This window comes from Gossypium arboreum, chromosome 4 (assembly GCF_025698485.1).
Source record: "Gossypium arboreum isolate Shixiya-1 chromosome 4, ASM2569848v2, whole genome shotgun sequence".
NCBI lineage: Eukaryota > Viridiplantae > Streptophyta > Magnoliopsida > Malvales > Malvaceae > Gossypium > Gossypium arboreum.
In genome coordinates this window covers 120857865-120881232 of record NC_069073.1, presented here as the reverse complement: position 1 = coordinate 120881232, position 23368 = coordinate 120857865, and the positions used below count along the sequence as shown (strand labels likewise).

At 34.4% G+C, this 23368-nt stretch overlaps 4 protein-coding genes across 8 annotated transcripts; 2 read left to right on the top strand and 2 right to left on the bottom strand.

The window, feature by feature from the left end:
* Nucleotides 1-3284: 3284 nt before the first annotated feature.
* Nucleotides 3285-7422, top strand: LOC108459372 (nucleobase-ascorbate transporter 7). 3 transcript variants are annotated; one of them, XM_053027087.1, is made up of 14 exons: nucleotides 3285-3357; nucleotides 3718-3867; nucleotides 4525-4622; nucleotides 4898-5074; nucleotides 5177-5277; nucleotides 5462-5537; nucleotides 5624-5683; nucleotides 5770-5954; nucleotides 6038-6134; nucleotides 6217-6303; nucleotides 6375-6433; nucleotides 6511-6602; nucleotides 6681-6919; nucleotides 7003-7422. In XM_053027087.1, exons 2-14 carry the CDS (start codon nucleotides 3729-3731, stop codon nucleotides 7219-7221), a joined length of 1629 nt encoding a protein of 542 aa, XP_052883047.1. In that variant the 5' UTR covers nucleotides 3285-3357; nucleotides 3718-3728; the 3' UTR covers nucleotides 7222-7422. The 3 variants fall into 3 exon arrangements, with proteins under 3 accessions (XP_052883047.1, XP_052883048.1, XP_017614222.1); XM_053027088.1 differs by lacking the exon at nucleotides 3285-3357 and adding an exon at nucleotides 3422-3552; XM_017758733.2 differs by lacking the exon at nucleotides 3285-3357 and having other exon boundaries at nucleotides 3422-3867.
* A 635-nt stretch (nucleotides 7423-8057) lies between these two features.
* LOC108458358 (protein OSB3, chloroplastic/mitochondrial-like) lies at nucleotides 8058-11682 on the bottom strand. Its single transcript, XM_017757720.2, has 7 exons — nucleotides 11251-11682; nucleotides 11022-11157; nucleotides 9748-9841; nucleotides 8884-8987; nucleotides 8680-8812; nucleotides 8514-8584; nucleotides 8058-8432 (listed from the first exon to the last, which is right to left on the bottom strand). The coding sequence occupies exons 1-7, from the start codon at nucleotides 11562-11564 to the stop codon at nucleotides 8292-8294; spliced, it is 993 nt and encodes a 330-aa protein (XP_017613209.1). The 5' UTR covers nucleotides 11565-11682; the 3' UTR covers nucleotides 8058-8291.
* Nucleotides 11683-14953: 3271 nt separating this feature from the next.
* On the top strand, nucleotides 14954-17386 carry LOC108459122 (cationic amino acid transporter 1-like). Its single transcript, XM_017758484.2, has 2 exons — nucleotides 14954-15420; nucleotides 15984-17386. The coding sequence occupies exons 1-2, from the start codon at nucleotides 14991-14993 to the stop codon at nucleotides 17384-17386; spliced, it is 1833 nt and encodes a 610-aa protein (XP_017613973.2). The 5' UTR covers nucleotides 14954-14990.
* A 1283-nt stretch (nucleotides 17387-18669) lies between these two features.
* Nucleotides 18670-22853, bottom strand: LOC108458382 (uncharacterized). Of its 3 annotated transcripts, none has more exons than XM_053026625.1 (15): nucleotides 22642-22853; nucleotides 22141-22331; nucleotides 21536-21655; nucleotides 21387-21446; nucleotides 21196-21297; nucleotides 21023-21106; nucleotides 20821-20939; nucleotides 20624-20725; nucleotides 20418-20534; nucleotides 20261-20326; nucleotides 20042-20108; nucleotides 19555-19608; nucleotides 19389-19478; nucleotides 19238-19297; nucleotides 18670-19151 (listed from the first exon to the last, which is right to left on the bottom strand). In XM_053026625.1, exons 4-15 carry the CDS (start codon nucleotides 21417-21419, stop codon nucleotides 19008-19010), a joined length of 1038 nt encoding a protein of 345 aa, XP_052882585.1. In that variant the 5' UTR covers nucleotides 21420-21446; nucleotides 21536-21655; nucleotides 22141-22331; nucleotides 22642-22853; the 3' UTR covers nucleotides 18670-19007. The 3 variants fall into 3 exon arrangements, with proteins under 3 accessions (XP_052882585.1, XP_052882586.1, XP_017613238.1); XM_053026626.1 differs by having other exon boundaries at nucleotides 22175-22331; XM_017757749.2 differs by lacking the exon at nucleotides 22141-22331.
* Between the last annotated feature and the right edge of the window lie 515 nt (nucleotides 22854-23368).

The following is a 23368-nucleotide window of genomic DNA, read 5'->3' as shown; positions in this document are numbered from 1 at the left end:
ATTTTACTTTGGTTGGATCCAAAATTAAAATATTAATTTATTTGTTTTGAATTTAATTCGAAAAGTCAAAGTTATAAATATAATTATGTTAGATTAAATATTAACAAAAATTTACGGACCAATAATTTTTTTCAATTTGACTGTTTGTAACACTACATACCCGATTTTATTCTAAGATCTGAATACGTGATGTCACATTACGTTGTTAAAGTAACTCAAATTATCTCATTTAATTAAGAATTTCAATCATAATTGCCAATGCCTCAACATTTATATACATGGCAAACTCAATTTCGAATATTTATCACATTTTCCAAATATTACCTATTGAGCCTGTTATTCAAAGTTTATATGGAAAGATATTGTTACTTCGATGCATAGTCATATTGATTAATGATTAATTAGTCTATGGAAGCAAATTGAAATTGAATTCTAGAAGCACAAACCGCAAAATCTAAACAATGTTTGATTTTTCTTTTCTTTTCTTTTCACTTTTGACGTTTCGGTAATATTTTTATAGTAAACATCGATAACGGCAATAGAATGATTGCAAAATAAGAAAAATAATAATAGATAGATTTTACGTGTAAATCCTTTTAAGGAAAAAAAACTCACGGGTAGAGAAGAATAAATTGACTAATGTTGGAAATACAAAAGGAGTTTCGACTACATTTATTTAAGGGTTGAAAAAACCTATTCTAATCAAAATCAAATAGAAGAAGTGTAATTCTATACGGATTCTATTTGTGCAGCATGGTACAGCCCTTGGTCTCTCGCCCCCATAAATCCCCTTATTTTGTCACTGTATTTATTTATTCAACAAGTAACGCGATTCAAGTCACACAAATTCTAACAAATACAATTACGAAAACGTCATTAATCACATAATTCAACACAAATCAATGAAATCAAACATGACTGCATTTAATTCAATTTAATCCTTTACTACTCTAATGTTCAAAACACTTATCTTTCACTAGCTATCCAATCGGATTTAGATTCGACTTAATAAATATAGTATAGGAATATCTATTTATCAATTCACAACATGCTTTTCTGATAGCTTTCAACTTTTCACTAAAATCTTAAGCATAAAAGCTTGTATGAATATTAACCTTTAAACCCAACATTCTTATGAGTGTGTAGTTATCCCTCCCCCGTTCTTAAATAAAAAGACAATGTGCTTCAGCGTATTTGAACTTACATCCTCTTATATTGACAATAATGTCCATACCAACTGAGCTAATACTCAATCGACATATTATAATATATATACACTTAGCTTAATGAAATGATTAATGGCAAATTTAATCTATTAATAATACACTATTACATATATATTACAACCATATTAATAGTAATATCATTCCACTAACCCAAAAGTGAGTTGGTCTAATTATTCTATAGTCCCTAACTTAATTTCTAACTAAGTCCCTTTTATTTCTTAAATAAAAAATTAATAATAATTACGTTTTATAATTTAGTCCCTATACTAAAATTATCAATAGAACTAAATAATTTAACCTATCACTATCATAAACAATATATAAATTTCCACTTCCAAAATTAATCATTTCGTGTTAGCAATTCAAGTCCAAAATAAGGTTTTTTCAATACCACTAGATATTGGATAGTTACACTGCTCAAGTTGAAAGTTCTCATGCATTTTATTGATGGCACTTTTGACCTACCACAAAATACCATTACTATCAACAATGAAGTTGTCTCCAACCCAAAATACAAACTAATTTTTTTCGTCTGGAAAGCGGTGAAACGCATTCTTTGTTACTTGAAACAAACCTCCAGCTATGGCCTTCAGTTCACTCACCATACGGATCCAAATCTTTATATGTACTCAAACATCAACTAAGCTCATGATCACACTAATCGTAGTACGACATTGATCCTCAAAAAGCCAATCTACCATTATTTGCTCCTCCACTGAAGCTAAACATCGAGCGGCCGCAACTATTGCCTCTGAAACTCTTTAGGTTATGAATCTAGTAAAAGAACTCAAACTTTCGCTACTCAACAGCATTTCATAGTCAACATCCGATTTCACATAACAAAAATGAAAGCATCTTGAGGTGAATTTACATTTCATTCGTCATTATGTTCATTGAAAAAAATCAAATGTCACTCCCATTTTTATTGTTGCTCAAAATGTTGATACACTTATAAAAATATTATACAATACATTTTTGAAAGAACGTACTATATTTTGCTATGTATAAAAAAAATGATAAAATTCGAATCTAAATACTTAAAACACTTTTGATCTTTGCCATAGTAGCAACAACTCGGAGTTATTTATTTTATTTCTCAAAAATCTTTTAATTTACTATTTTTTTCCCACATAAACTATAATTTACTTGAATCTCAACCAATGCATGCCCACAATATCTTCTTGAATGTACCCAAAAAAGAAAAAGAAAAGCCATCAGAAATCTGCAACTGACCAAATTTAATGCTAATATTAATTGAAAAAAAAAGTTCCCCAATCACCTTTTTCTATTTAATTCTCATTTCTTAATCACCCATTTGTCCATCCACCATAGCTTATATTCAGAGCAGAAAGGTATATTTACAGTTTACAACTGCATTCCATTGTTGAATTTGCAGACATGGTTAAGGAAAAAAAAGGGGTAATTATTATATATATTAAGTATTACTTAAGGACCTAAGGTGAAAAAACAAAAAAGAAGCTTCATTGGTGTAAGGAAAGAAAAAAGCTTTCTTCTTTACTTGGTCAGAAAGCTCAGAATTAGCTTTATTCATTTTGATTTGCTCCCCAAATTTTAATACTATTTTCCCTTTCTTTTTCTTCTTTCACACTATATATAATTAAGGCTAAATTGTGCTATTAGTCTCTATACTTTGTAAAAGTTATAGATTTAGTCTTTATACTTTAATTTGATCAATTTTAGTCCTTGTAATTCTCAAATTTTAAATTTTAATAATGACCCAAACGAGTCACGTACTATGCGTAAAATTGTAGATTTAATCTATATTCTTCAAGTGAAATCATTATGAATCGTAAATGATAATCGTTAATTTTTAATTAGATTTTTATTGAATAATATGTGGAAATAACAAGTTGACATAAGGCAGTACAAATATGATAATCTGATTGTGTATCAGATTTTGGAAATACCATAATTTAATAAATTTAACTGTTATCATTCAATGAGGACTGAAATTTTAACAAAATACAAGGACTAATAGCAGAATTTAACCTATGATTGATAGAGTAATTTAAGCTTACTTTGGTAAAGGTGACGGTGGACAGATGCTCTTTTTTTTTTTTTTTTTCACGTACTGCAAAAACTTTAGCTTTACGTGATTGAAGAAACAAAGGTATGTATGTGAATATTAAAATAAGTTTAGAAATTCAAAAAAGAAAATCCTTTTGGTTCAAACTTCAAACACCATACAGGAATTTTTTGCCCTTTTGCCCCTTTTTTCCTCTTCACACTTCACTTTTTTACACTCTTATTTTTTTAATTCTTTCTTTTTGCCCCCTCAAGTTGCTTCCTTTGTTTTTTCTCATTGGTGTGTAAGTTTAAGCTCATTCCCCCCATTAGTTTGTGTCATCACCTTTTTATAGTTCCTCTCATTTTGATTTTGGGTTTTACTTGTTTCCTTCATTTTTGTGGTTTAGGTGATTTGGGTCTTTTTTTTAGAGTTTGGGTTTGATAAAGTTTTGATTTTCATAAGGTTTGTAAGTAATGGCCGGAGGTGGAGGTGGTGGTGGTGGTGGTGGAGGAGGAGCTGCGCCACCACCAAAGCAAGAAGAGCTACAACCACATCCAGTCAAGGATCAATTACCTAACATTGCTTATTGCATTACTAGTCCTCCTCCTTGGCGTAAGTTCTTTTTTTTTCGTTTTTTGTTCTTCATTGTTTGAGCTTGTTTTTGAATGGTTTGATCTATATGATCTACATTTTCCGTTTCTGGTTTTGTTTTTCATTGCATGTTTCGCTAGTTTTATGTACAAGTAACATGACCTCAATGTGTTGCTATCGATAAAAGTATCATAGAGGAACTTGCCTAAAAGTGGTATTCATTTTGCTCCCTCTATTCAGAAATGGACAATATTCGTCAATTTTTACTATTAAAAATTGATCCGTATATATGTTAGAATGTGGGATACATGACGTTCATATCACTATTTAATTATTCTATCGGTTATGTCGGTTTTTAAATGTGAAAATAAATTATTCTTTTGACAAAAAAAATTCAATTTTTTCTATGCAAACAGACACTTAGTAGGAGATGGCATTAGCCTCTCAAAATGGTAAAATTCCTTGTAGACCTTTCAGAATTTAAAAAATTACAAGTTATTGTCATGATAAATTCCTAAAGTAATTTTCTAGTTTCGCCCATAACCATAAACTTCGAATATTAATTTTCATATACCATAAAACGGACATTGAGGAACAAAAAATATCTCTTCAACATTGCTTTTACATTCAAGTCTTATAATTGAATCAAAATATCTTTTTGTTGGTCTATCGTTGCAGCTGAGGCTATATTATTGGGTTTTCAACATTACTTGGTGATGCTTGGGACAACTGTTCTTATACCAACATCTCTAGTTCCACAAATGGGAGGTGGAAATGTATGTTTTTATTATTACATTCAATTAGTGTTCTTCATGTTTTTGGTTTTGTTTTTTTTAGTGAACTACACCCAAGGTTATTAAACTATTCGAATGTTTTTATTTAAGTCACTAAACTATTAAAGGGTGCTGTTAAGTTCAGTGACCATTTTGTAATTTTTTGAAGTAGATTGACCAAACCGTAAACTTACTAATAGTTTAGTAACCATGGGTGCAGTTTATCCCTTTTTTGTGTGCTTATGCGCTTCACCATTGTGTACGATTCATTGTATTAGGAAGAGAAAGCCAAGATGATCCAAACATTGTTATTTGTAGCTGGTGTGAACACGTTGTTTCAAACGTTTTTCGGTACCCGTTTACCGGCAGTGATCGGAGGTTCATACACTTTTGTCCCAACGACAATCTCGATCATCTTGGCCGGCCGGTATAGTGATATTGTGAATCCCGAAGAGGTTTGCCTTTTTCAATATGATCCTATAGCTTTTGTAGTGTTATATATAATGTAAATCCGAAAAAAATCTGAATTGGACCGGCTTTGATCGATGAATATGCAGAAATTCGAGAAAATAATGCGTGGAATACAAGGTCCTCTTATTGTTGCTTCGACTCTTCAGATTGTTCTCGGGTTTAGTGGCCTTTGGCGTAATGTTGCTAGGTGAGCTAAAAGCATTGCTTGTGGTTTAAGTAACTAATTTCTATTCTGCTCTGTTGTGCTACCTTTCGATACAAGAAAGGTAACGATATGTGTGATTGTAGTAATCATGTTCGATTTAGTGTTTGATTGGAGACTTGTGGTAGCTTCGTTTGTTTGTTTTTATACCCTTTTGATGCTTATACAGGTTGTTAAGTCCGTTGTCTGCTGTTCCGTTAGTTGCTATGTCCGGTTTTGGGCTCTATGAACTCGGTTTTCCCGTAGTACGTATCAACATCTTCTACAATGTCACCGTAAAATTGCTTGCTCGATTTCTTGTTTTCTTAAGTCCAGTCCACCTCTTTTGTAGCTCGCGAAATGTATAGAGATTGGGTTGCCACAGATCGTCCTTCTCTTAATTTTCTCACAGGTAGTTTCGATGCTCAGCAATAGTGACACTAAATAGGTCGATAATTTTGTTGGATCGTAACGAACACTTCAATGAGTTTGTTGCAGTATATACCTCATATGGTACGTGGGGAACGGCACGTGTTTGATCGTTTTGCTGTCATATTCTCAGTCGTGATTGTTTGGATATATGCTCACCTCCTCACTGTTGGTGGGGCATATAAGAACACCGGACCTAAAACTCAATTAAGCTGTCGAACCGATCGTGCCGGGATTATAGGTGCTGCTCCTTGGTAAGGCTTTTTTTCTCAAGGCAATATAATCTTACGGTGATACGGACCCTATCAATTATGAAATTATTACTGAATGGTGATAGGATAAGAGTTCCATATCCGTTTCAATGGGGAGCTCCTTCATTCGATGCCGGAGAATCTTTTGCTATGATGGCAGCCTCGTTTGTCGCTCTAGTAGAGGTTCGTTTCTTCGTTTTCATAATCTCAATATCCATTTCCTAAAATATTTGCTATTACTCTGATCTTTTTTATGATTAAACAGTCTACCGGTACCTTCATTGCGGTTTCGAGATATGCAAGTGCTACTCCGTTGCCCCCTTCTATTCTCAGCCGTGGCATCGGTTGGCAGGTAAAATGTTTTATGTTCGTCCGATGCCAGTTTTATTCCGCTTCTAATGTCATGTTTTGTTTCGATTGTAGGGTGTTGGCATTCTCTTTTCTGGGATTTTTGGAACCGGGAATGGATCATCTGTTTCGGCGTAAGATTCTTTTGAGCATTGATTGTCTAAATTAAGAATTTTATACTTTCTGTTTAACCGACTTGCATTCGATGCAGTGAGAATGCCGGTTTGTTGGCACTAACTCGTGTTGGCAGTCGAAGAGTTGTTCAAATATCTGCAGGGTTCATGATCTTCTTCTCGATTCTTGGTCAGTTTCAAATGGTGAACACCATCTATCCACCTATCTTTCATACATGTTTATAACTTCCCATACATTCTAAATCAGGAAAATTTGGAGCTGTATTCGCCTCGATTCCAGCCCCGATTATCGCAGCTTTATATTGTCTTTTCTTTGCATATGTGGGTTCAGCCGGTCTCGGGTTACTTCAGTTCTGCAATCTAAACAGTTTCAGAACAAAGTTCATATTAGGTTTCTCGGTTTTCATGGGCTTATCAATACCACAATACTTCAACGAGTACACCGCTGTTAACAGTTACGGTCCGGTTCATACCAGAGCCAGATGGGTAACTATCTCATTTTCATTTTACCCTTTTGATGACTCCATTTAATGATCTTCAAACTCATTAAATCCCTTGTTATTTTGCAGTTCAACGACATGATCAACGTGCCTTTCTCGTCGGAAGTATTCGTTGCTGGTTTATTGGCAATGTTCCTTGACGTTACATTGCACCGGAAGGATAACGCTACTAGGAAAGATCGCGGAATGCACTGGTGGGACAAGTTCCGATCGTTCAAAACAGATACGAGAAGCGAAGAGTTCTATTCATTGCCCTTTAATCTTAACAAGTTCTTCCCATCAGTGTGATATTTTAGGACATGGTTTTAACTTGTCCATTTTTACCATAGTTTTAAACTCAAACTAAAACAGAAAAAAAACATATAATGTTCATTGAGTTTTTTTGACCCGAGACTGTTCCATATTTGTGTCCGACACATTTAGGATGGTCCATGTCTACACTAATCAGAACTGTTGGTTATTTTATATGAATTTTTCATTTTTTTTAAAGTGGGGTATGAGAATAACATCTTCTAAATATATGAAAAATACGAAAAAATGATTATACTTGTGTATCATATGGGGTTTAGGGCCAAAATGAGAGAATACGTAATCATGACATTAATGGTTAATAACATGGTGGTAATTGATAGTCCTTGTGGTAAAAATTAAAAATATTTAAAATTATAAAAATTTATTTTTTTACACTAAAGAAATGAATCTCAAATAGTGATTGTCAAAATACTTTTGAACCTGAACAATGATTTTAAAAGTAATTTTATAATTTTTAGTTTTTAATAAAATGTTAATTTTTATATTATTTGAAACTAAAATATATAAAATTTTATATTTATAAAATATATTATTTCACATCATATTTTACAAAATATATAAAATTATTAAAATATATCCAGAATAAATCTAGATAAATAGTTGCTATTTATCCAAATTAATTCCTTGTGCTTAAAATTTTATATTTATTTATTAATTTTACGTGTCAAAACTTGAAATTACTAAATTTCACCATGATATTAACCGTTAATATTACACTAACATATTTTAGCGGTATCATTACTAAGGTACCAAAGTGTACATTGGAATTGAAGTTTAAATACTAATTAGGTCAAATAATACAAGTGACCAAGTTGAGGGAGCAAAAGATATATTAACTCTAGTATATATATACTGTATTTGAACAAAAGTAAATTAATCCCTACAACAAAGACGAAATAACAGTCACAAAGAATGCACCTTTTAACCCCTGTTGCTAACTCAGTGTGTCAACTCAACAATGAATCTGTTTCATTCCACTTTGAAACCAACCTAAGGTTCTTTCTTGACCACAAAAGTAATGCTAAACTAGCCTTACCTATTTCCTTTCATGAGTTGCCGGACCATTTTTTACTATTTAAAGGCGGCAACTTAGATTCCGCCCAAGTTGGCATGTCACTAACCCATAAAACCTTGCCGGTTTCTTTGTGTTTGAAATCGGGGTATTTTTCCTTCACCTTGCCGTTTATCTGCGAGTGGCAAGAAACAATAAATCAATGACAAAAATAAAACTCAGTTCAACCAAAGAGTAGAACAGCACTCATTTATACCTTTTGCAATCTATTGTCCCACCACTTATTCGGGTTTTCAACCAAGTCCTTCCAGGGTCCTTCCACTAAATCTAGTCAAATTATAAGACACCATGCATCATCATCATAGATGCTATATTCAAACCATTGCAATGAAGCCAATATGATATCTATTTAAAAATTATACCTTTAGGTGGTTTCAGTTTAGGAATATCGAATTTCAGTCCTTCGAGTTCTGGTACAACCCACTTTGGTGCACTATCGAGCCAAAGTGCAAGAACACCATCTTTGTGTTTAAAATCAGGATATTTGGGTTTTACCTGTTAAATAAAACGATAAGCACTAATTCCATGGCAAAGAAGGCAAAAGATGAATCGAATGAGAGGATTACTGATCCATTAAGCTTATGTTCACGGTAATCCATCCATTCTTTTGGATTATCTAGAAGATCTCTCCATGTATTCGCTGCAGGTTCAGCATCTTTCCCAGTACTATCTGAAAAAGAGTTACGAAGTCTACTTAGTGAGCTCGGCGAAGACTAAAACCAACAAAAACATAAAAATTAAGCCCTAGAAGCAACTTTCAAACAACAATAAATTTCAGTAATGGAGATGATAAGCATAAGCCTTTAGATTGAAAACTGAGATCACTCAGGTTCCGTTGGATTCATTGATGGAATCAATATACGAAGGTAAAGGTACCATGGAGGCCCTTATATTAGGAATCAGACTGCATTTTGCCCACTCTACTAAAAAAAAATAGGTAAATTAGTCCCTGTACTGTTAGATTAAAGAGCAAATTGGTTCTTTTTGTTAAAAGTTCCATCTATTTGTATTATTAAAAATAAGCGTAAGTGATAAAATAACCAGACATTGATATATGACGTGCCACATATTCCTCATGCTGACATATAGAGATCAATTTTTAATGGTAAAAATAAATGAAAATTTTAACAGAAGGACCAACTTGCTTTTTGATCTATCATACAATGATTAATTTGCCTATTTTTTTAGAAGGAAGTCCACCACAAATAAAAGGATCTCCATGATACATTTACCATATATGAAACAATTTCTAGTAGAATACAATGCATATACATTCTAGTCAACCGTAACCTAGCATCAATGCCGATAGACATAATAAAAATCTCAGCTTTGATGAAAGACTTAAAATACAAAATATATCATCTAAAAGAAATTAACTTATATTCATCCATGATCGAAAAATACTATAAGATAAAACCATAGAGCCTCACCAGAATGCCTTGAGGTCCTTTTGGTTTTAAAGGAAGCAATGTTTTTTGTCTTGGGAGATGATTCATCGACAAAGTTGATAGCATGCACCATAACCTACCATGTACAAGCTAAGGATATTACACCATCTGGAGATGGTATCTCTCAACTATATGCACAATACATCTTTTTATTAAGAAAAAGAAAACTATGGACATTGATGATAAAAAGATATCTTCATCAGTTTCATTTGTAAATTAGGTTACACAGTTAACCTAATAACATTAGGACAAATCTTATAGCTGCGTTATGTTTGAGAGTAATATTTTTACTAGGCAGGTTATTTTCCACCATATGCTCAATGAACCACACATTTATAGAGTGATGAACTAGGGTGTAATCGAGTCAAGCCCAAATACCGACAAGCTCAAGCTTGACTAAAAATTTGAAGCTTGATATTCTATTTGAGCTCAATCGAACATCTATTTTTAAGCTCGAGCTCAGCTCGAGAAATAATCAAGCCACTTGAGCTCAAGCTGGTAAAAGTATCATGTAGGCTCCTGTATTAAGAGTCAGATTGCATTTTGTCCCTCCACTAAATAGGAAAATTAGTTACTTTATATTAGATCAAAAAGCAAATTGATTCTCCCATTAAAAATTTCATTCATTTCTATAGTTAAAAATGAGTCTCTCTAGTTATTCTGTCAACTACACAATTTTTATCAGTACAAATGGATGAATTCTTATACAAAAATGACCAATTTGCCCTTTGATCTAATGTATACGAACTAAATAACCTATTTTTTGAGTTAAAGGGGCAAAATGTAATCTGACTTCTAGTACAAGAGCTTTCATGGTACTTTTATACTGCTCAAGCTCAATTAAGCTTGTTTATCAATTTTCATAACTAAGCTCAATCAAGCTCATACTTATTTAAGCTTGAACTTGAGCACGACTTAATAATTAAACTTAGGGTTAATAATACTATAATTAAAGGTAATAATGCAATTTAATAACATAAAAATATTAAAAACAAAAAGCTTGATAAGTATAGCGAACCCTTCAAGTTAGATATTACTGAAGATCAAATTCGACTCAACCGATAACTCGAGCTGCTTGAGCTCAAACTCAGCTCAATAATTACCATTCGAGTCATGCTCGAGTAACTTTCGAGCACCTGTCTCTCATTTACACCTATTATGAACTTAATCCTAATATCCCAATATTTCTCAACTGCTAATCATATACAAAATAAAATGTTTTCCCACAAATACTTAGAACAATTTAAGCTTCATACCTGTACACTGGCTTGATTACGAGTTGCATTAGAAGGTGGATCAGCACTGAGTTGCCCATCAATGTAAACATGATCATTTTCTTTAAGATGACAAGCAGCCATGTGAGCCAAATCACCCTCAAAAATAATCGGAATCCTAATATGAAAAGAAAACGCAAGTAAAATCATGAAACTTGTAAAATAAAAAACAGTGAATTTCATTAAAATCGAAATAAAATGGGAAATTTACCAAAGAGGAGGAGAATCATAGGAAGGGTTCTGTGAAATAACAGTGCCAGCCCAGAATTTCCCATCGGAAGCTGCTTCGAATTGTACGGGCATATTAATGTAACCGGAAAGGGTGACGGAATTAGCCGCCTTGGGTTGGTAAGGTATCTTAGAAGGCCTAGGCCATTCCTGTGCTGTTGGGGGTTTAGTGTCGGAGGGTATGCCGGATTTAGAGCAGCGTTTGGCGGCGGTTGAAGTGGTGAATAGCTGCGAAGCTAGCCACCTTCTTGAGGCATTATGTGATTGTGAAGCTGCGAATTTTGCTAGTGAGTTCATTGTTTTGAGTGGTGTTTTTGGTGGAGAAGAAGAAGAAGAAGAGCTACGGCTTAACTGAGCTTTAATAGTTAAAACCCTTGCCTATTTCTTTTAGGCTCACGCTCAACCAAATGTCGGGTATGCCACTTATAAAATAAAGGGATAAAACAACAATTAATCCCTGGACTTGATAACTTTTTTTAACTTGATCCCTATATTTTTTTTTGTCTATATTAATTTCAAAACTTGATAATTTTTCTAATTTAGTTTCTAAACTGAATTCTCTTAATATATGATAACGTACGTTGATATTATATCTCATCATTACCTGAATATTTAAAAATTATATAAAATCTAAAAAATACCAAAATTTATTAAAATATTTATAAAGAAAAAAATTTCAAAGTGATGAAGTGGCATTGCAATGCTGCATCCAAATTTAAGGACCAAATCAAGAAAAGCTGCTAAATTTTGAGACTAAAATATATCAAATAAAAATTTAAAGGTTAAGGTGGAAAAAATGCTTAAATTCAAGGACAGAATTCTTTTTTTCAGAAACAGAGCAAAATAGATTGACAGATAAAAGTGTTACAGTACATCACTTCCCCCACGGCCTCAGCACGTATGAGGTTCATACAATAAGGTTCGAAATATTAGCTTCTATGGCTAATTTCAATCCATCCTTGAGAGCCTAAAGCTCAGCTTGAAATTTCCCTGAACCAACTGGTTCATAGCCATAGGAGGCCATATGCTGTTCCACCATTGTTTTGTGACTGAGCAGTTCCTAAAAAGGTACTCGATAGTCTCCTGCTGTTGGTCACAAAAAGGGCATGTCTGCACCTACAATACGATTACATATGTCCTGTGTTCTTCCCTTGGCCAGAAATTTTAGGATCACTTCTAGATGCACGGATGGGCTTCCATCTTTTCTCCTCACAAGCTTTATGGGTTTGCAAGCTTAGAAATTCCATGCACTTGATAAACAAGTAGGGTGAGAGTAAGTCTCCTTGTCTAATGACTCGAGAAGGTTCGACCATAGGAAGTTGTTCACCATTAAGGACCAACAAAGTGGAAGAGGATATGCAATCCAAAATCAGATTCCTCCAGTTACAAGGAAAATCAAACAATTCGAGATTTTTTTTTTTAATGAAACTCCATTCAAGCTTATCTGGAATGGACAACTTGCACAATAACAGCATTGTCCGTAATTTGTCTCCCAGGAACAAAGCTACCTTGCAGTGGAGAGATCATTTTCTCCAAAAGAGGCCTTAATCCGGTTACCATCAGCTTAGTGATGATCTTATACGTTGTATCACAAAGGCTGATAGGCCTATAATCCTTAATCGAGCTAGGGGCTTGAGATTTCGGAAAGAACAAACAACTTTCGCGATTTCCACCTCACTCAAAGGGGCAGTAAGAGAATTTCTCATCCAAGGTAAGTCTAGGCCACTGAAGATCAGAATGTAGAGGCGACAACTCATTGACCTCCCTACTAGATCTAAACAAATCATGAAAATAGCTTCGAATGATTGAGCTGATCCTCTCCTTACTAGTTGACCGAGTGCGGAAATTGTTATTTAAACCAATAATCCTGTTGTGACTTCTTCTCTTAACAGTAGTGAGGTGGAAGAAGCTAGTAACCTTCAACAAGCCACTCCACTCTAGATTTCATAATCCCAAGGTCCGCTTCTTGATCAAGAATCTCTTGGTACTCTTTCATGCTCCAATAAAACCGAGATCTAACATGTTGCAAGCATTAAGACAATCATGAAAAGCATTAATACGGGAATGATCAACAGGAAGACCACCTTTTTTATCAAGCCTAGATAACACCTCATTAACGTCACCCGTGATAATCCAAGGTAATTTATGCTTACTAGTCACCTTTTTTATCAAGCCTAGATAACACCTATTTCAGGTTACTCCATAACAGTTTACGCTCAGCAAGCCTAGGGCTAGCATGTACAGCAGATAATAACCAAGAGATGGAAGAAGCACGTACCTTGACGAGTGCATGGGTCTCTTGTTCCGTGCTACAAGGTTCTTCGACAGTGACCATGTTGGATTTCCAAAGGAGCCAAATCCCATCTTGGTAACCTATGGTTCGAGTGTCCATGCATCCATCAAAAGGTAGATTGTCCACAATGTTTCTGACGTCACCAATACAGGCCCTGGTTCCCGTGATGATCATCAAATGAGGGTCGTAGAATCTGACCATATCCCAAACAGATTGGCGGAATTCATGGTGATGAGCAACTCTGCAGTGCCACAGATTATTGTGGGTGGAGTTTGTGGGAGATTCAGCTCCCTGCGTTGAGGGTTCTACCTGTCTCCGAGGAAGTGGAAACAAAGGTCTTAACTTCACCCTGATGGGGTCCCTTGAATCAACAAGGACTTCACCCGGATCGAAAAGTATAGATTCTCGGATTGACCAGAAGCTCGAAGGCTGATATCGCTTGCCTTTTCAGGTGAGCTTCCATCACATCCTGTTCCAATCTTTCCCTCAGAATCTCCATGAACGATTGGCCATCTCCCACATTGTTTCGGTCTCTCTGGACAAGAACTTGCCATGCTGAGCAAGGGAGATTCAGAAATGGCAGCATAGGTGGAGGAGAGATAAAAATGGGAACCCGGCTTCGAGTCGCTTCTACAAACTGACTTCTTAGATTCCACCTCCTGTACCTCTCCCTGCATTCCTCAAATACCTAGGGTTGGAACTCCCTAAAGCATTCCTTCTTGTTCGCATCTCTTGGTTCACTTCCATATACGAAGACTGGTTGTCTTGTGAAGGTAGCGTCTCATCCATTCCCTCCCTCAGGTTCCTCCTGTTGAGCCACATTAGTGTCTTTCTGTCCCGAGCTCGTCTCCATGTTGAGTTCTCTCGTTCCCTCCTTTGAACTCCATTGCCCGTCATTTCCAGGTTTCAAGTTTGAATTCTCAGGTTTAGAACGATGAAGCAGACACACTACGGTACCTTTAGTATTTTTGGTTTTGGATTATTCTGTTTTGAAATATAAGTTTTGTCTTTTAGTCAATCAAACCACCATTAGTTCCAGCAACAATTTCTCCAAGTAAATAAACAATTAAAAATTCATAAAAAATAATATTTATTCATCAATGAAAATGCATAGGTAAGATTCTAAACATATTTAGATAGGTGGTAACGTGAATGGGAATCATTGCTACTTGTTTTGTCTTTTATTTTATTTTTTCCATAAAAATTATATTGACAATTATACTGATTAGTTTAATAAAATATTTTTATTGATATTTTTCAATTTTTAATCGAAATCATTGGTTATTTTCGAACAGACATGCTACAACTTTTTTGTCTCAGTATCTATTGCCGGATTATTACACTTACCTTAATCCTCTATTTAATACCCAAAATTCTCACATTTTGTGAGAGATTTAATTTAAAAGCCTTTTTTTTTTTTCATTTTTGTGATGAAAAATACTATGGGGGTTGATGGTGTAACCGGGGAAGACGAAGGGTTAAGGCGACGAGGGTGTTCATGCGGAAAAGACGACTTTCTCCCTGAGGAATCGTTTAAGAGCTGGGGCAATTACGTCCAAGCGCTGAAAGAAACTCCGAATCGGTTCATGAATCGGGTTTTGACCCGATCGCTTGACTCAACGGAGCTCCATGAAATCAAGGCTCGAAGCCAACATGAGATGAAGAAGAACCTCTCGTGGTGGGACCTTATTTGGTTTGGTATCGGTGCCGTCATCGGATCCGGAATTTTCGTTCTCACCGGACTTCAAGCACAACAAGTCTCCGGCCCCGCAGTGGTTTTGTCCTTCGTGGTGTCCGGAGTGTCAGCCATGCTTTCCGTATTTTGCTACACTGAGTTCGCCGTTGAAATTCCCGTTGCTGGTAAATAGTATACTAATAATTATCTGAGGTCTAATTCTAGTTTCAGTCCCTCTATTGTGCTGAATTTGATATTTAATCTCTAATTAAAATATGCTACAATTTCTATTTATTTTTTAAGTCCAATAATTAACACATTGTTCCCCAAAATGAAAATTTTATAGTTTAATCCTTTTACAAATGGTAGAATTATAAATTAATATATAATAAAATTACACTTTAATCTTTTCTTTGAAAATAAAAAAAATCTATTTAATTTCTTAAAATACTAAATACTCATTAATTAATAAATGATAAAATTATATTTTAACCTCTAAAAATTTATAATTCAATTTTGAATATTACTAATAAGATTTCTATATTCACTCCTAAATAAATTTATTTTTTATATGATTATCAAGTGAATTTTTTTTAATTTCAAAATATCACAATTTTAAAATCCAAAAATTTTGAAATTAAATTTTCAGAAATAAGTATAAAGAAACTAAATTACAAATGTATGAAAAATATAGGGATTAAAAGCATATTTTAACATTAATTTCTCTAAATTAATTTTCATTTTTCAGGTGGCTCGTTTGCATACCTTAGAGTGGAATTAGGTGATTTCATTGCCTATATTGCTGCCGGTAACATCCTCTTGGAGTACGTTATCGGTGGTGCTGCGGTGGCTCGGTCGTGGACTTCCTATTTCGCCACCCTTTGCAACCATGATTCCGATGATTTCGTCATCATAGTCCACAGCATGCCCAATGACTACAGTAAACTCGATCCTATCGCTGTCGTTGTCGTTTGTGTCATATGCGTTCTCGCCGTCCTTAGCACAAAGGGCTCATCACGCTTCAATTACATCGCTTCCATCATCCACGTCATCGTTATCCTCTTCATAATCATCGCCGGTTTTACGAAAGCCGATACCAAAAACTATAGCAACTTCGCTCCCTTTGGTGTTCGTGGTATTTTCAAGTCTTCAGCCGTGCTTTTCTTCGCCTACGTTGGGTTCGATGCTGTTTCGACGATGGCCGAAGAGACAAAGAACCCCGCTCGCGATATCCCTATCGGTCTTGTAGGCTCGATGGCGATAACAACGGCTGCATATTGCTTGCTTTCCGTTGTGTTATGCTTAATGCAACCGTACCCGAAGATAGACAAGGACGCACCGTTTTCAGTAGCGTTTGAAGCTGTAGGGATGTCATGGGCTAAGTACGTCGTGGCCGCCGGTGCGTTGAAAGGCATGACGACGGTCTTACTTGTCGGTGCCGTTGGTCAAGCTCGATACCTCACACATATTGCTCGAACACACATGTTGCCACCATGGCTAGCACAAGTCCATCCGAAAACCGGTACACCAATCAACGCCACAATTGTCATGCTTATCGCGACCGCGATTATCGCTTTCTTCACCGATCTCAAGATTCTCGCCGATCTTCTCTCGATATCGACGTTATTCATCTTCTTGCTCGTGGCTCTCGCTCTTATAGTTCGACGTTATTACGTGAGCGGAGAGACGAGTACGACCGACCGTGACAAACTAATCACATGCCTAATTCTTATTTTAGGGTCTTCGACCGCAACAGCTACTTATTGGGGTGTAAGTGAAAACAACGATTGGGTTGCGTACGTGATTACGATGCCGATTTGGTTCTTAGCCACCGCGGGAATAGCGGTGTTCATCAAACAAGCGAGGAAACCAAAGGTATGGGGTGTACCATTGGTGCCATGGTTGCCATCTTTGTCTATAGCGATAAATATATTCCTATTGGGATCGATTGATGGTGCATCATTCAAAAGGTTCGGGATATGGACGTGTGTTTTGTTGTTGTATTATTTCTTTTTCGGGTTACACGCGTCGTACGATACGGCGAAAGAATCGGGAGAAAATCGGATCGGAGATGGGTGGAAAAGGGTTGAAGAAGGGCAAAGTGTTAGTACCGTTACTGCCAGTGGTGTGTCTTTAGATGAAGCCAAGTGATATGCATGCATGCCTGCCTTACAACGTATAAAAAAAATTGTTCATTAATATATATATATGCTTGTGAAAGTAATTAAGGTGGCTTGGCATGGAGATCTTAATTATTTCTATTTGGAATTTCTGTTTCTCAAGTTGTTAATAGCTTATATTAAATTGTACTATCATACACAAAACTTTCTTATTGACCTACCATCCTCTTATGTATCTAAATTGAAGGAGAAAAGTCCATAGTTAGAATTTTAATTCCAACTCAGAAATTTTCGTTTAATTAATTCAAACACAAATTCAATTTAACTTGATTTGATTATAAAAGAATCGGTTGAATCGGATTTTTGATATACATTTTTATTTTTATAATTTTTTAATAAATTATTTAATTGAACCGAATGTACCAATCGAACCGATTGGATAAACCAGTAACCTGACAGTTTTAATCGCTAATCAAGTTCTTAAAATCTTGAATACGGCAAATAGTCTTGGCCATCCCAAAATAGTAAGAATTCTTTTTTATTTACTTCCTTTCGTATGAGTATAGTATCACAATTCTTAATTTTTGTGTTTTTGATACAATATTTAGAATTACTCATAATTTTCTCCAACCCTTAAATAAAATGATAAAATACTTCACTACACTCAAACCCACGTCACAACAATGTTGATGCCAATTGAGCTAAGACTCAATCGACAAAATAATAAAAATCTAAATCACATGAAAAATTTAAATTATATATAATATGGTATAATAATAAAATTACCTTTTTACCTTCTAAAATTTTATAGTTCAATTTTAGTTTCTTTTAAAAAATTGTATTTAAATTTAGAGATAAATCTCAAAATTATACATGAAATATGATTTAATGTACAATTGTATACATAAACTTCAATTTAGTACAATTATACACGTGAAACTCTAATTGTAGTTCAAATGTATACTAAACTTTAATTTTGATTTACTCATATACATTTAAAAAATAAATACATCAATTTATTTTATATTAAATAAATATTATTATTTATGTATGTAATCTATAAATACAAAATAATATTATATCAATAATTGTATTAATAATGCAAAAAATTAAATCAAATTAAAATTTCATGCATAAAATTACATAAAATTAAAATTTATATATATAATCCACGTTAAACCATAATTTATATATTTTAAATTTAAAAAAAACCAACCTAAAGTAGTCAAATTTCGAAATAATTCAAACATATGATAATACAATTAAAGAAAATCCCAAGATAATCTAAAAATTTAAAATTATCCGAACTCAAAATTGAAGATGAAAAAAATCAAAATCAAGTCATTTGATTGATCATTAATTGAGGAACCCTAAAAAGGCCAACAACAACATTACAAAATATTACAACAAACAGACCATATTTACATTGTCTTATTAACATCAAAATGAATAATGAATAACACCCCAAAAATAAGACCCAAAAACTATTACACATTCACAAATTTAAACAAATTTTTAAATAAAATAATAATAAAAAACTATATAAAGAGCCTTCACTTGCTGTGGTTCCAATGCCTGTAATTTTTTCATATATGAAAAGCCTTTTATATATATTACTTGGAAGTATGGATAAAATTAATGAGTGCTTTTTGTTAACTCATTTGTTGGTAAGGATCGACCCAACATTCATCATCCTTTGCGGCATTTTCCCATCGTTTCCGGAACGTTTGCATTTCGATGAACGATTGTCTTCTTACTTCAGGTCTATTGTCGATTTTATGGGATTCGGATGGTGCCTGCAATGTCAAAGACGTTACGGTTTTTACAACTTTGTCACAATGTTCTTATGTTAGGGAAATTCGGGTTTTATGAAAAAACATACAGGTGATTCCGATTTAGGTAACTGCTGTCTCTGAGTGATTTTAACTTCCGTGGAATTTAGCTGTGTTGATGAGAAGATGAACAAATCAGAGATTTAGCGGTGAAATATGTCGGGGAAAAGTGTTTAGAACTAAGAGTAAAAGATCACTTGCCTCGTTTTCCTCAGTAACGCCGAGTGTAGGAAGACCAAAATGAACTACGTACTGAGCATCGACTACGCCTACGTTTTTCATACGATCGCCCTGAATGAAGGATTGAATATCAGTGGAATGCTGATGAGAATCGGAAAGGGGTGTTATCTGGTTTGGAAAATTTTACCTGTGCGCAATAACCGAGCTGCATATCGAGACCCCAAGCATGGATCAAGTCATTCTGTACGGTAAAGGAAGATTAGCGAATGGTTCTAGAGATCATAAATGAAGTTCAATAAAGATGACCAAAACAAAGGTGCATTTCTCGTCGGTTAAAGTACCAGGGAAGTCTATAATTGAATCAAGTTAGTCACTCTATTAGTGAATGGATCAATTTAATCCCTCTACTATTAAAAAGAATCAAATAAGTCCAAACTGTAACAGAATTGACATTTACTGGATCAATTTTGAAGACATTAACTCTATTCCAGTTTGGCCTTATTTGATTCTTTTTAAAAGTAAAGAGACTAAATTGATCCATTTAATAGTAGAAGGACTAATTTGGCCAAGTCCCTATAATATAGGGACCTCTCAGATAAATTCACCGTTTGTCGTCAAATATTCAGTATTTATGAAACTGAATGGCCCGAGTGCTTACGAAAAGTACTTCATACCTGAATCATATACCACACGCATCGCCATGCAGCTCTTGAGAATACGGGGGCCATCATTTCCACCCAACTGCAAAGCATATCGAATTAACCGCATAAGAATAACAACGAATATTCTATGTCTTGTTTTTCAAATAACCGAAGCAATAGATTGTCGTAATACGAAAGGTATCGAGTTTTAAAGATAGCATCCAAGAACTGAGAAGTTAGTACTAGTTTTACCCTATGCATGGAGGAGCTGTGCTTTGACTATCGCACCTTCCGTGGCCTTTAAATTTGTACATCCTTCTGTTAGAAAACAGGGACCAAAAACCAGCAAATCAAAAGAACATCATATGTCATAACAAGTTAAGGTTTCGGCTCTTAATTTCCCACTAACCTGTGAAATTTTGAATTCTTTCTCCGTGCTGTGATTGGATGATGCACCTCTGATTTAACAGGATCGAGTGCCGGTTGTGATATCTCAAGCCCCTCACCTTCAACAATAGATAAATATCTACACAAGGTTTTTAACATGATTTAAGCTCAGTATCAATTTCTACAACAACTGTGTGAAAAAACGAGTAGGGAAGGACGTATACTTACTGCTTCGGATCAAAGTTATCTACTCCGAGATCCTCATCCCAAAGGAATATATACTTGTATTTGGAAACTATATCAGGATGCAAGAAACGTTTGGCAAACCACCTACGACAAAATCCCATAGCAACAGACTAGCACGTATAAGACATGCATGCAGGTGCGGACAAGAAAGATGAACATCTCGGTATAAACAATGTTACCATTTTGTTTGATTCACTGCAGACACGTGAATGGCACGATCACTCCACTCAAAATCTTTCCATTCATCCACGATACCATCGTAGTGGAAAAGCATAACGACGTAATCACTTACGGGAAACTGCAGATTAATGAATATTATTAAGCTTAAAATGTAATCCAATATCTGAGAGATAAACGAAAGGATCGGAGAACGCGAGGCACCTTTTTAACAATTTGGTCCACGATTTCCTTTTGCTTAATCCCGACAGCAATGGCTAACAAGTTTGAAGATGTCTCAGGATTGACCTGAAATTTCAGTGTATAGCACAAAAGACAATTGAATAAGATCAAATCGTAGCACAATGTCTTATTCCAGAAATTATTTTTATGCATACGTTTTTCACACTGTCGCTCCATAATGGTTGCATTTGCAAGTTCGATGTTTTGACCACGATTCCTTGAGGTAATGCTTCACTCCCAGGTGGCCTGCATTGATTCTGTAAGGGAAAAGAAACATATTTTCAAGAGATTACGAATCGGAAAAACATTTCAAAAGACTTGATCAACTATTCTAAAGACAACTGACCTTGCACGTAACAGATTTTGAATTCCGAAGCATATTAATCACTTCCCATCTCGAAAATCTCTGTATACAAGCATATTAATCACACCCATGAAAAAAAATACAAAAATTGAACTTCAAACGAAACGATTACAAAAAGGAGAAACACATACATCTTTGTATTCATTAGTGATAAATGCATTACTAATGAAATAAGCACCGCAGACCAAAGCTGCTACGATAAAGAGACTGCGGAAACATGCCCTATTCTTCGGATCCGAAACTACATAAGCCTACAAGGTAATGAAACAACAGTCAAGCGGAAGAAATCAAGCAAGTCAAAAAGACCAAATCATTCAAAATTACCACATACATACATATATATTTGTTTATTTAAATTAGAAATATGGTCACCTTTCTTAGCATACATACATACACACACACACAAATACATAAAACAAAATATTACTAAGTTCACTACCCCTTTTTTCCCCAATCTTCCCTCTAAACAAACTATATTTCTATGCCTCCACTGCGCTTGGAAGACCTCACCAGGTCAACCATCACACATGGAGACCTCACTCCAAGGGCACCCTTCAAAATGGAAAATTACTGCTTTAGTCCCCAAATTTTATAAAATTTTAAATAAATATAAGGTAAAATTATAATTTAGCCCCCAAAGATGCTAGAATTTCGAGTTAGTCCTTCTGAAAACTATCAAGATATAAGCCAAGGGTGAAATTACATTTTAGCTCTCATAAAAAATATAAAACTTAACCTCAGCGCCCTAAAAAATTTTCTGGCTGCCTTACTCGGGGTACTTGAAGCTATATAAGCCAACCCCTTATGACCCAAAAGAAGGGTCTAGAAAGGGAGAGCTCCCCTCCCACTTCTCTTAGAAGTCAACCTACGGCTCTCGGCCTCCAGCGAACCACCGGCCTCCGCCAAACCCGTAGTTGGCCATCAACACTGGATTATCCACAAAATTCAAGGAATATTTCATACCAACAAGCACAAAATAGGATTAAACTTTTTTTAATCACCAGTGATTACAACTTTATAACCTTTTTTTAATCATGAAAAGAACCAAATAAAGTTAACATTACCACTAAACATGCTGTGGATTCTAAGTTCTAATATCTTAAACTATAATCACAAGTAAAGCCATATACATACATATACATATATATCAGTTAGATAATTTAAGCAGAAAATTAGAGACAAAACAGGAAAAGGGAAGGAACTTTAACTCCATAAATGGTTTGAAACAGAGACTTACACAATTGAAAGGCTTCATCTTTGCATGAAAAAAACAAAACCCGGATAGATTGATAGATACCCAAATTAAAAAAAAAACAAAAAAGTTATCTTTTTTCCTATGATTTTACATTATTATGAGAAAGTTTAGAGAAGAAAGGAAGAAAAAAAAGGGAGAATCTTTGATAAAAGAGACACAAGAGAAAAGGGATAGGGGAGAGTCTTAAAGCAGTCAACTTCCGCAATAGAAGGAAACGATGTCGTAGAGACAAAGCAAAAGTAAAATTCCTTCTGGAAATTTTTTTTTAATTATATAAGCAGTGGAACACAGGAGGGAAGCATTTAAAAGCCGTTTTTTTCCTTAGTTATTTTGTTTGTTTTTATTAGGGTTAATTATGGTTTTAGTCCCTGTATTATTCTGAAAGTTTGAATAAATCCTTTACTTTAATTTGATGTAATTTAATTGATACTATGAAACGTTTCTGGTTTAAATGCTAAAAATTTATTTGTAAAATTAGTTAAGCCCTAATAAAAAATAATTTAATTACCCCTAATAAAAATTATTTAATTATACTCAAGTTGGAGTTTAATAGGAAATTAGCAATAAATTAAGCCATTTAAATTAATGACAAACCAATTAAATGATGAAATAACTTATGCGAAAGAATGATTACGTTGAAGATTAGTGTAATTTTTTAATTAAGGGTTTAATTAAATTTTTATTTTATTAAATAAAATAATTTCACTTT

What these genes read in the sequence shown, in the direction of transcription:
- LOC108459372 (XM_053027087.1), top strand. Translation starts at nt 3,729, where the DNA reads ATGGCCGGAGGTGGAGGTGGTGGTGGTGGTGGTGGAGGAGGAGCTGCG. An exon ending in ATATTGTGAATCCCGAAGAG is followed by an intron (nt 5,075 to 5,176) that starts GTTTGCCTTTTT and finishes ATGAATATGCAG; the next exon opens with AAATTCGAGAAAATAATGCG. An exon ending in GCCGTGGCATCGGTTGGCAG is followed by an intron (nt 6,304 to 6,374) that starts GTAAAATGTTTT and finishes TTTCGATTGTAG; the next exon opens with GGTGTTGGCATTCTCTTTTC.
- LOC108458358 (XM_017757720.2), bottom strand. Translation starts at nt 11,564, where the DNA reads ATGAACTCACTAGCAAAATTCGCAGCTTCACAATCACATAATGCCTCA. An exon ending in AACATAAGCTTAATGGATCA is followed by an intron (nt 8,813 to 8,883) that starts GTAATCCTCTCA and finishes TTTATTTAACAG; the next exon opens with GTAAAACCCAAATATCCTGA. An exon ending in TAAACTGAAACCACCTAAAG is followed by an intron (nt 8,585 to 8,679) that starts GTATAATTTTTA and finishes TAATTTGACTAG; the next exon opens with ATTTAGTGGAAGGACCCTGG.
- LOC108459122 (XM_017758484.2), top strand. Translation starts at nt 14,991, where the DNA reads ATGAAAAATACTATGGGGGTTGATGGTGTAACCGGGGAAGACGAAGGG. An exon ending in CGTTGAAATTCCCGTTGCTG is followed by an intron (nt 15,421 to 15,983) that starts GTAAATAGTATA and finishes TTCATTTTTCAG; the next exon opens with GTGGCTCGTTTGCATACCTT.
- LOC108458382 (XM_017757749.2), bottom strand. An exon ending in TGGACCAAATTGTTAAAAAG is followed by an intron (nt 20,940 to 21,022) that starts GTGCCTCGCGTT and finishes ATTAATCTGCAG; the next exon opens with TTTCCCGTAAGTGATTACGT. An exon ending in TACCTAAATCGGAATCACCT is followed by an intron (nt 19,152 to 19,237) that starts GTATGTTTTTTC and finishes TTGACATTGCAG; the next exon opens with GCACCATCCGAATCCCATAA.